We start from the raw sequence: 12,190 nt of genomic DNA, 5'->3' as shown, positions 1-12,190 counted from the left end.
GTTTTGATTTTTTTCTTACCTTGATGGGAGACCTTGTGGTCTTGTCACTGGGCCAAACACAGTCCAATGTCACTTCAGCTATCTTGTTAAGACCTTCATCCAGAGGGGGTTTCTTGTCATCATCAGGGTACACTATCACCTCCTTACGGCGGAAATGCACTGTAAAAATTATCCACATAATACAATCATAGAAATAATAGTAAGTAGGCACTGTAAAAAATACAAATACACAGAAATACAACCTATCAATACAATAGTGAGTTAAATCAAGCAAGACATAAGCTCCTTTTCAACTAGTAAATCAACAAGTATGAAACCAGAGCTCCTTTCACAATGCAATCAATACTAAGGTTAACCTGAACTCCCATTTTTAACAGTGCACTATCGTTATTATAGTGACTTAGGATCATCATAGTGCTTTCTGAAAGGAGTCCAAGAGTATCTTTTGATAAGCAATACCATGAACTAACCCATGTTTCAGTAAGCAATGTCTTTTTTAAATCATTCTTTCTATATTCAGTCTACATTAAACATGTCCAGATGGTATATTCTGAATCAACTTTCATCCAACCAAATACAACAATCAACAAACTGAATCATTTTGTAATCAAGATAAGTTTCCTTACCAATTTCATCCAGGTTCAAGTTGGCAACATTGGTTGAACCAGGAAAGAACAGACTGCCATAGTTTTCTCGTCCGATTGTAAAATCATCCACAAAACAATCTCCATTCTCATCCATTAACTCCACAAGGCTGTCTAGTGATGGGTTTGTGTAGTAGCCAGGGCGGGTCAAGATGATTCCAGTTGGGTGAGGTTCAAAGTCCTCTATCTGCACAAAAACAAGATGTAACTGAGTATCTACTGCTAAAAGTTGACAACTGTTGCGCTTTTAGGGCTCTGCAAATTTGATTTTCTTTATAGCATCAGAAGTGTGTTTTCCCACCTTGCACATCTGTAAATGGTCACGGAGGCAAAATATGTTACCCTGATGGCACCCAAAACACAGGAACCATTTTGTGATCAATAGAACTTTTCGTACCAATTTCATCCAGCAAAGACAAAATAACCAGAGGGCATATGCAAGAATTATTAATACTCCTATTTATCAAGAAAAACTTACATCTTTTAAGGATGCAAACTAAAGCAGCCTTTTAAAAAAATTGGGCAGTGTTTGAAACTAAAAACCAAAAATCCAACGTTTGGGTTTCCCAGTTAAAATGTAAGTTGAAAACCTTATTAACACGCTATATTTGAAATACTCTTATATGTATTGACAACAAAATGTTCTATATAAGCATTGGCTGTTGAAGAACCTGTGCTTCAGTTCTTCAACATGACACTGTTGAGGTTACCTGTGCCTGGGGTTCTAGGGAAATATTCAAATCTTGTTCACTGTGAGATTTGTTCATGTCAGAATGGCTGTCCCCTGACAGAGCTTTGTTCTTGGAATTCAGAGCAGCGATAGTGTCATCCAGATTGGTGGTACTGTAAAGAGAGAAAGAGCATTAATGAGACTAAGTCAAGATCAATCCTTCAAGCAAACAGAATAGCACATTTTGTCAAGTTTGAGGAAAGAACAAATACTGAATGTCTCACACATCCAATGATTACTGAAAGTGTGAATCTACGATTAAAACTCATGAGGAGTGGAACTGGGACAGCACAAAATAATGCCCAAATCTGGGCAGGAGACATGTTTATTACTCTTTGTTGTCCACACTCTGCAATAAACCATGTATTTTGTGGCAGAAAGAAACAAAATCGTTGAAATATAGTCTCAGAGTGAAACCAGCACAGGATGCTTGCCATTAGTTCTTAGTTGGAATCAGATACAAATACAAACGAAAAATACATGATGAAAACTTAATATTGATAACCTACTCTTTGATAGGAGATTGTCTGGCAGGTTCTGTGATGCTCTTGGTACGGAGTATGGGCTCTGTGTCAGGACTGTGGGCGGCACGATCTAAGTCTGCTTGTAGTGTTCTGCAGATGTAATGGTCAATGTACATGCAAAATAATTCACTGTCATGACTCAAGATACAGACCTTTCATTTCACATACTGTACAAAAGATGAATCATGTGATGAAATGCTTTGTGTCATGATGGATCTATCATTCTCAAGACAGGCAGAATGCTTGAGCACAGGAGTTGTAGTGATGTCTTTGTGCCAGGACACAATCTCCTCCCGTCTCCAGTTAAAATCTCAAAGATGCATTAGCTGTAAGTCTGTGTGGAAAATTGTTTCGTTTATGCCAAAGATAGCAATATTCCCATGGACAGTTAGCACTAGAGTCTGGACTAGACAACCCAGTGGTTATAAATGCAAACAATTGATGCCAATGAGGTACCATGATGCCCCATAGTCCAGACTTGATCCACCAGGGGATTTCATATGATCAATGCAAAAAAAACACTCCAAAATACAACAACCTCCAAAGTATAAGAGTGGATCATCTTGGAGCCATGATCACTTCGTAGAACAAAAGCCTATAGCAGCATCTAGCCTCCTGAATAATACAGCATATAATGTTCAATAAAGAGGTTTCAACAGGAGGGTTTATAGCTTGAACAACCACTAACCTTGTAATGGGTTTAGGTCTGGGAGTGTCCTGGCTGAAAGACTGTAGGTCTGGATGTTCATCAGTCTGTGATGAGGTTCTGCTTATGGAGGAGTCACCGTTCACTTTCTTTAGCGTCAGTTTCTTCACACTTCGACGTGGCATGAACGTGTCATTGCCAAAACTGAAATCCTCATCCTCCAACCCATCAAACAACTGAGACTGAAATAAAACCACACTCACTTTTACACCCACCATCATTTACATCACTGGACATGTAGTACTGCATAAAGCAACACCAATATTCACCATGTCAACTCTGGAAACCACTAACTTTAGAAAATTCTGTGAGGCCCTTTCTGTGTTGTTTTGTTTGTTAAACACTTCATTCACCATTATACCAGCTATACCGTCACATAGACTGTAAATAATCGAGCCAAAATTAGGTAATTCAATGATCAACAGCATGGGCACTGATCTACATAAATGAGAAACAATGACATGTTTCAACAAAGTTATTGAGACTGATCCTCGATTCAATCAATCGCCTCTTATGACAAGCATGGATTACTGAAGACAATATTAATCTGGATCTTCACACATATTTCCTCTAATAAGACAGCATGCTGGTCAACATGCAAAGACTAATCCAGACACAGTTAGTAGGGAAGATGTCAAAGAAACTTATTTGCAGCCCATACCTTGCTTCCATTCATGAGAGAGTGTAGTGACTTGGGCTTGATCTTGGCTGTAGGTCGAGGGCTCACTTTGTACTGACTGGAAGAACTCAGGGCTGCTTTCTGAGCAGCAGGGTTGGTAGGTTTAAGTACTTCCTCCCTTTTCTCAGAGTTCTGAAAGAAAAAAGATGGCTACTAGTATGTTCACATGAATCTTCAGGGGTATTCTATCAGATGTATCACTTTGTCAACTTCCCTTGTCAGTAAACAAGACATTAACCCGTTTCTTCTTCAAAAAACATTTTGAATACTTATAAAAGAAAAGAAAACTTCAAAAGCTTTTTCAAATATCCATAGGACTGTGTGCCTTGTAACAAATGACCCTCCACCTGCCCGCTCCACTTCAAAGTAATGATCATGATTATGTGTGTCCATGTGTGTAGGACTGGAACCACTGAATGATGACTTCTGAACTGGCTTCCACAACTGATACTTCCCTGTTCACAGTCATATGCACACTGTTAGCAGCGTGGGATTTAAGGATGAAGTTAGTGTATAGTTACTGACCTGTTTGAGATTCCAGAAGAGAGGGGAGTCCCCAAACGGTGAGCTGGTAAGAGCCAAGAGCTGCTGCTGCAGCTGGTTGTTGCTTGCAGCTGGGTTGGTTGTCCTGTAACATGTGATAATACTGATTGGACAAGATCTTCTCAAGAGAGTGATCACACTCATTAATACCTAAATGTAAGAGCAAATACACTATCAAACTATTCCACTTCAATATTAATTATAGATCATCAAACATTAGCAGACAAAAAGATAACTGAATTAACTGCAGTGTTTAGTCATAGATTGCATTCAAGTTTACTGCACTTACGTAGGACTTAGCATGAGCGCAATTGTGGCTTATACTACTCTGGATCAATTCCACCATTGTAGTTAGCCTCCATCTGACTTATTATGAATGCCTCACTCAGAAACAATATACTGACTCTGACACATTCAACAAGTATGATCTCCAATCTGCTTTCAGTGTTACACAGCTGGGTTCGAAAGACAGACCTTCCTTTCTCATGCAGACACACCTAACAGACCACATGAATATCAACAGCCCATAGTAAGAAGGTTGCTACTCACGTTCCAAGTGTGCTGGTGTTTCCTCCTAATGAGAAACCTGATCCCGCTCCTACACCCCCAAAAGCTGTGGATGCAGTAGTCTGACCGCTGTTGAAGTTGAAGCCAAAGGTAGAAGGCTTGTTCAAGTTGTTGGCGCCAAACAGTCCTGTACCAGTCTGTCCAGTTTGACCAAAGTTGAAGGAGTTAGTTCCACCACCTAGTGTGGAAGCTGCTGCTGTTCCAAATCCACCTGGCTTGTTACCAAACAGTCCAGTCCCTCCTGTGTTAGCTGTTGATAAAAGTGGGTTACTTCGTTACTCAATATCTCTCACATTTACCCAGTGGCAAAAGGTAGATAACAATCAAAGATACTCTTGGCAACTCTTGACCTACTTGTTTGTATACTAAAAATAATTTCAGATTGTTATCTCTCAGTAAGTAATATTAATTACAATCCGGTTAAACAGAACCTGGATGTTTGTATTGATCTTGTGCATCGCCTCAGTTTCAACTAGAATTAGTGTTAGGAATCGGAAATGAGATTCACTATCGAATATTGAGGACTTGTGGTGAACTGTTATTGATTATAATCGAAATATAAACCTTTTTATTAACACAAGGGTTTCCCTCCACTTTTTTCAAATTAATGTTTGTCATAACTAATACTGTCATACCCTCTAACTGATAATGTGCAGAGGCAGCGGCGCCTTGGAGCACATCGAATATTTGTCAAAACTGATGGCTACTTTACTTCATCCAAGTATGCTATACTAAAACAACAAAATTCTGATTCATCAAAAATGTTTCCTTACAACTGGTAACTATTCTTAATCCTTAGTTCATTCAATTTTTCGACTATACACAAAATCAATGTTTGTAATGTCCAAATCCTTTCAAAATAAATAAGCATTACATAACAACAAATTAATCAGTCTTGTCAAGCAAAGAAATAACAACTTGCATATACAAAACGTAGTTAAAATTATGGAAGAATGGCATACAACAAATCAACTGACATTGGAAGATAAGGCAATCAAAGAATGACTAAAATGTATTTTCCCCAAGCGAAGCCTGGAAAAAAAGTGAATAAGTATATAGGAGAATGGTATTCTCTGAATACAGAGAATGTGGTATTCTACAACAGATAGAAATATTGAAGTGGTCCACAAAGTTTGTTTGTTGTTGAATTGTGCACTAAGCAATATTTCAGCTACACAGCAGCTGTCTGTTCATAATTGTGTCTGCACCAGACAATACAGTGATCAACATCAGGAGCACCCATCTTCATCACTGGGATACAATGTGTGCCAACCAAGTCAGCGAGCCTGAGCAGCCGATAGTCGCCACTTACGGCAAGCATGGGTTACTGAAAATCAATTCTAAATCTTCATGGGTAGATAATGCAATCAAATAGTGAGTTAAATGTAATTCCCAAAGCTAAGCCTGGAAAAAGAAGGGAATAAGCTGATAAGAAAACAGTATTCTCTGGATATGATGATTAATGTAGTCTGCAACAGTTAAAAATACCAAACTGGCCAAAAAGGAAAGTGGGCTTGTATCAGCATTATCAGGCAAAGTAGATGTCTGAAGATATCATATCAGATTTGGCAGGCAAACAAAACATAAAAACTACAATTACAGTTCAGCAAAAAGGAAGCAATATCTTCTTGTTTAGATTCACTAGAACTTAACACTGAATCTGTCACATTCTAGTTGTGTGTATTGTCAAACACTGTCAAACTTTTAAACGAAATAGTATACAAAGGTTTTGAGAAACTGATAATTCCATGCTCCCAGGTGAACAGATTTGACTACTTAATTCCAGTCATAAGGGCTGAAGGCCAACTGGCCCAGAAAAATAAAAAAATAAACTATTAAAAAATATACCTAATAAAAATATGCCTGTGAATAAAACATTTCTTTGTGATAAGCCACATTTGTGATGGAAAAGCAGGACTTGTGTGAGTGGTATGTTTCATGAAAATAACCCTAACCCATTATCAGAAAGGTGGAACAATAGTGAGTGAGTTGGGTTCTATGCTGCTTTTAGCATTATTTCAGCAATGTCACAGCTGGGGAAACCAAAGTGGGCTTCACACATTGTACCCATATGGGGAAATGCATTGTGACCTTCAGTGTGACGAGCAAACACTTTTAAACACTAGGCTACCCTACCGCCTGAAATTTAAGATATGTCAGGGCTTTATCTACGAAATAAAACCTGCTTGCACACAGTGCAAACCTTGATGCATATGACAAAAATAAACACCTAGCATCTGTTTCCTATAAATCACATTACAAAATAGTTACAATACTGGGTGCAAACTGGCATAAATGAGCTTACAGTTACAGGTTGCACCTATGTAAATTTTAAATAATAAATGAATGAAGTATCTTATGTCATACTCATTTCATCAGAGATGACAGACTGAATGGAAAAAAAGCAGATGTGTGCTGAAAAATCTTAGTAGGGAGTTTCTCCAGCATGTAGAGCAGCGAGAAATAACAGTAGTGTTAAAAGATAAGTCTACAAGTCTGGGACAAGTAGAAATTAAGGACAGTGACATTTCTCTGTGGCCTGTCACCATTATACTAATGGCAGATAGTTCTTGCAGATGAGCAAAAATATTCAGACCATGAATAAAGTGTGAATGATAACAGGATTGACGCACAAAAAAAAAAAAAAATGCCTTCCAACAAGCAACAGATGGTTGCAACATTTTACTCAGTACAAATGCCCTCTACCAAAACATGTTACAACTTAAGATCAAAGCCTATCTCATTGTCACTAAACACATGACAAAATAATTGTTCATCCACATGCTACAGCAAGCAATTGATCAAATGGACACAAGCATAAACTCCACTAGATGTCTCCTGATTTTGAAAGTGCAAATGAGGCAGCAGGTAAGCATGGTTGGGAACATGAGAATACCATTTAACTGTTACCTACCTGTTGAACCAAAACCTCCAAATCCTGAAGGCATTGTTAAAAAATAATGTTATTTACGGAGGCTTTTAAACAGTAAGGAATGTATCAGGAGTGGTTGCTTTATGACCATGGCAAGGAATAGAGGTAATTAGCACTGTGGCAAATAGTAAATCACAACAGGAAAGTGATATCTAGCACTAAGAAAAGCAAAGCTAAAATCCCTCAGCACTACAGAAGACTAAAAAGTGTCTAATGTCTCTACTTGGCTTTGTCAAAAATTCTCGTCCTTAGTTACAGCACAAATAATGGCATAAGAGAAATGTGGAAAACTTTCATAATGACTTTCATTTTCTACAGAAAAATTGATCACTGTTAGCCACATTCTTTTACTTCCCACAATGCTACTCCTTTGTCAAATATCTTTCAGAGGATGAAACATATGACATATCTATTCAGTGAATGAGCTATGATGCAGTTGTAAAAGGGACAATATACACTGACCTCCAAATCCGGCTGTTCCTGTGTTTGTGCCACCAAATCCAAATGAGGAAGTTGTTGTTGGCTTGGCAAAGAGATTGCCACCACCACCACTACCAAAAAATCCAGGTGCTGAAGTTGTCGTGGTTCCAAATCCTGTTGGCTTGCTACCAAACAGTCCAGTCTAGAATCGAGAAAGAACGGTGAGTGAGTCAGTTGAATCAAATGTCACTTTGAACAGAATTCTTGTTAAATCACAGCATAAAATAATCATAACAGCTTCCCAGTTAATACAATTAATTATCAAACAACTGTCTTGGTACATCACAATCGCATTATTTGAAAAAGAGTGGTCAAACCTTCTGGATTCCAGTTTTAACCTACCGATGCCGCCTGAGTGCCAAAGCCGCCAGTGTTACCAAAGCTGAATGACGTTGCTGGTGCCGTGCTTGTTCCACCGAACAAAGAGGACTGAGTGGTAGCCGTACCAAACAGAGGCTGTAATTAAAGAACACTAGTACTAAAAACACTTTATGCAAAAAAGAAAGCCAAAACACTTTTCAAATGGATGTTAAAACAAAACCATGGTTTCATTCTCGCCAGACACAGTGGTGTGCATGCATGTTGATATGCCCAAAATACTCAGTAATATTTCAGTATTATGGTCTGTAAATGATAGTGAGTGAGTTTAGTTTTACGCCGCTTTTGAGCAATATTCCAGCAATATCACGGTGGGTTACACCAGAAAATGGGCTTCACACATTGTACCCATATGGGGAATCGAACCCGGGTCTTCGGCGTGAGGAGCGAACGCTTTAACCATTAGGCTACCCCACCGCCCCCTGTAAATGATAAAGACTGCACCAGACAATTCAGTAATCAGCAGCATGAGCATCAAAGAATGCCTTTAGGATAAGATGACATGAGTCAACCACATCAGCACGCCTGACCATACAACAATGTCCTTAACCAAACTGTACATCAAGACTACATGTCAATGATTTATGACACCAACAATGAAGATGAAACATTTTGTGTTTCCCTTAAAGCAAAGATGACTTCTGAATACCTTATTCTGTTGGTTTTGTCCGAACAACCCTGTTGCTTGACTGGTATTTCCAAATCCAAAGCCCGAGGTACTGGCAGTTGTGGTGGTACTGGCTCCACCAAACAGTGGCTTGTTCTGACCAAACATTCCACCACTAGCCTGAGGGTTGGTCTGACCAAACAAGCCAGTGCTTGCTGTAGATGTACTGGTTCCAAAACCTGAGCATTAGAAAAAATACCTGATGTTACGACTTTCACAAATATAGTAATATTACAAGGTGGTCACAGAGATAATACAAGATGACAGCATGCACAAAACATCAAATTTTCTTATTATAAAGTGCCACAACCTGTTTGTTATAGTAATGCTGTGCACTTAAAATTCATCCAATGCATTTACAAGTCAAGTGGGTATTCTTTCAAATTTCCTCTGTAAAATCGTCCATATAACATGGTCATGTTTTGTCAAAACAGACAATTTACTGCAATGAAATCTTAAAATAGTCATGATCCTGAAAACCACAAAATCATGTCTCTCACCACCAACTCTTATGACACTGAAACTTAAACACAGGGAAAACACCACTGCACAATTGAAAACTTCTACTATTCTATAAGCTGAGAAATAATGTGAATTCACAATTCTAACCTGTAAAGCCGGTTGATGCCTGCTGTTGCTGTTGTTGCTGACCAAATGAGAAGCCAGTGCTGGACGTTGCTGGAGTCGAGCCAAACAATCCACCTCCAGTACCAGCAGCACCTGCCTGCTTGCCCTTCCGATTTGCCTGATAGTCTTCTAGTCTCAGCTCCTGAATCACAGAGTTGGAAATGCTAAGAGTAAGAAACTCCAAATAGAGAATGTGCAGGGAAGGATTTAGCTGCAAATGTAAATGACTAATACCTTTCCATATTTACCAGTGTTGGAAAAAGCTAGAGGCTCAAGAGCTGTGCATTTCCGAACAAGTTCAAATTTCATATAATGACTGTACAATGTTTCACAAAAATATATAAAGGGCCTGTTAGTACAGGCATCATCAAATCTCACAGGACACAGCACTATTTCAATACTATACATGGAATATTTCTTGAAGGGAATAATAAAATATATATCTAGGGTCTCTGGACAAGTTGTTTTGTTTGTGAAGGTAGAACTGTGAGTTGTCAACAGTACCTCAAGACACTTGTTGTCATACTCCTTCATGGCTGTGATACACTGGTGTCTTGTGTTGATGCTAGCTGACACTCCATTCTTCATCATTGTATCCTGGCCACTTGGAGGGTTGAACTTTACTGTAGTACCATTAGCATTGCTAGCAAACCCTGAGAAAACAAAGATTGCATGGTGAAGTGTCATGGGACTGAAATGTGTTTTGTATATCACTGAATGCAGTGTTGGTATCTAATGCATTAATTACACTGCCATTCTACATTGTTAAATGCGTCAATCTGCTATAATATCTTAATTTCCAGTCTGATTTTAGGAGACAACATTAAAATAGCATTCAGTCACATCATATGTTATTGGTTAAAAAGACTATTGGGATAATTATGTTTGTATATGTATAATAGCCTCAGCTACAACCTCGCACCTTTAGCTAACACATTAAGGCATGAATGATTGAAAGTGAGCTGGGTTGAACAAATCTTTTAACAGCATTCTAGTTCCATCATCTTAATGATATATAACATGGGGAAGTATTCACAGAATACATATTAATCACAATAAATCTTCCTTCCACTTTGGACATATATTATTGTAATACGCTTTTCATTCAAATTGTGTCTTTATAAGCTAACTGATCAAATTCTACTCTCAGGATGGGTACTGAGCTGGACCACTCACCTGCTGCCCCAGCCTGACCAAACAACATTCCCCCTGAGTTTGTCTGGTTCTGCTGGCCAAACAATCCCCCTGAAGGAGCAGTTGAAGTTCCGAATCCTGACCAGGAAAATGAAAAATGTCAAAAACCTTCAAAACAAGTGAAAACATATGCAACACTTTTCAGCATATTAACCATTGTTAACAATCAGGCAAGTAATGGGCCTGGTTATCAAGCCTTAGATTGTGTTTTACTTTTACAATACATGTATACATCACTGTTTTCCTGACATTAGCACTTATTCTCACTCACCACCAAATCCTGGTGTTTTGGCTCCAAACGCTGAAGTGGTCGACTGTGGTGTTGAGAACAGCCCGCCTCCTGACTGGGTCTGTGTCTGTCCAAACAAACCTCCAGCTCCGCCACTTGATGTGCTGGGAGTGCTGCCGAAGTCTGAAGAAAACATGTGCCTTAGTTTATGTTGCTCATCAAGTCAATAACCAATATCAAACTTAGTTATGGATGACCAACATATTGTAGGTTCATAGATTTTTGGACATCAACATTCCTGGATGACAGTACTCACTTGGGATGTAATAAAGTGTGTCAGAGATACAGTCAACTCTTGACCTATGGTCTGCATTTAAGATATCATTCAAAGGCTAATGATATTTTACAACTGTTTAACGTGATGATAGAGACAATGAATATTCTTATGTGTCTGAAAAACCGAGTTCAGTTCAACACCTCCGTCAAAAGTATTCCAGTGTTTCATGGTGTGTCAGTGCTGTCAGAACATAATGGCGTAAAAAAATGTGATTACAATGAAAATTAAATCAAATGAAATCACATAAGTGTGGTCATCCAATCAAACTACATTGACCCATTTGGTATTGCAGGAAAAATACATTCTTCATCATCCATTTTTGCACTCTCTCTTATAAACACATACTGAATCCTGTTGATTGGTTCCCAAATGTGCCTGCATTGTTCTGGCCAAACAAGCCTCCAGCACTTGTGTTGTTGTTGGCACCAAACAAGCCCCCTGCAGCTGGAGTTGTTGATCCAAAGGCTGGCGTTCCGAACCCTGCAGCTCCGGCTGGCTTGTTCCCGAATGAGTTGTTGTCTGGAAAATATCATTGCATGACTGACAGATAAGTTAGAGTCAAAAATTGTATTTTTAACATTTGAGAATTGACATAATGCAGGAATTAGTATTTTGGGCACTTGAGCAATATTCCAGCAACACTGCCTACTTGACAACAAAAACTGGCATCACATACGTTAAATTAAATATGACAAAGTCTTATAAGACTTCAATTATTCCTCACCAAAGGATAAGGGCGGATTGCTCTTTTCATGAACATGAAATAAACAAAATCCAAAAAGGTAAAATCATCATAAGCAGGTTTTTAATATTTCATAATTTTTCACACATGAATCAGTCTGAATTCCTATCAGTTATTCTAATACTGCACACAGCCTTTCGACACTGTTAAAGTCTGGACCAAACAGTGACTGACACTTCCTTGGGGTGCATTCTCAAGCATAGATTGCTAG

The 12,190-nt window shown here is 38.6% G+C and overlaps 1 protein-coding gene across 2 annotated transcripts in view; it reads right to left on the bottom strand.

Annotated features, from left to right (window-relative positions):
- The window catches only part of LOC137274414 (nuclear pore complex protein Nup98-Nup96-like), a 37,779-nt gene that overhangs the window by 23,353 nt on the left and 2,236 nt on the right, over window positions 1-12,190 (bottom strand). Inside the window, exons 4-20 of one of the 2 annotated variants that reach the window (XM_067807586.1) lie at window positions 11,583-11,756; window positions 10,943-11,083; window positions 10,654-10,749; window positions 9,982-10,130; window positions 9,460-9,619; window positions 8,833-9,029; window positions 8,148-8,261; window positions 7,788-7,947; window positions 7,308-7,331; window positions 4,376-4,643; window positions 3,809-3,911; window positions 3,266-3,415; window positions 2,587-2,786; window positions 1,884-1,988; window positions 1,355-1,487; window positions 627-831; window positions 20-159 (exon numbers count right to left, since the gene is read on the bottom strand). In XM_067807586.1, coding sequence (XP_067663687.1) covers window positions 20-159; window positions 627-831; window positions 1,355-1,487; window positions 1,884-1,988; window positions 2,587-2,786; window positions 3,266-3,415; window positions 3,809-3,911; window positions 4,376-4,643; window positions 7,308-7,331; window positions 7,788-7,947; window positions 8,148-8,261; window positions 8,833-9,029; window positions 9,460-9,619; window positions 9,982-10,130; window positions 10,654-10,749; window positions 10,943-11,083; window positions 11,583-11,756 — 2,519 coding nt within the window. The remainder of the gene's footprint in view (window positions 1-19; window positions 160-626; window positions 832-1,354; window positions 1,488-1,883; window positions 1,989-2,586; window positions 2,787-3,265; window positions 3,416-3,808; window positions 3,912-4,375; window positions 4,644-7,307; window positions 7,332-7,787; window positions 7,948-8,147; window positions 8,262-8,832; window positions 9,030-9,459; window positions 9,620-9,981; window positions 10,131-10,653; window positions 10,750-10,942; window positions 11,084-11,582; window positions 11,757-12,190) is intronic. The other variant, XM_067807587.1, reaches the window with a different exon arrangement.

The sequence above is a fragment of the Haliotis asinina genome, chromosome 2, assembly GCF_037392515.1.
Source record: "Haliotis asinina isolate JCU_RB_2024 chromosome 2, JCU_Hal_asi_v2, whole genome shotgun sequence".
NCBI lineage: Eukaryota > Metazoa > Mollusca > Gastropoda > Lepetellida > Haliotidae > Haliotis > Haliotis asinina.
The sequence above is the reverse complement of the archived record's forward strand: the minus strand, read 5'-3'. Positions and strand labels throughout refer to the sequence as shown.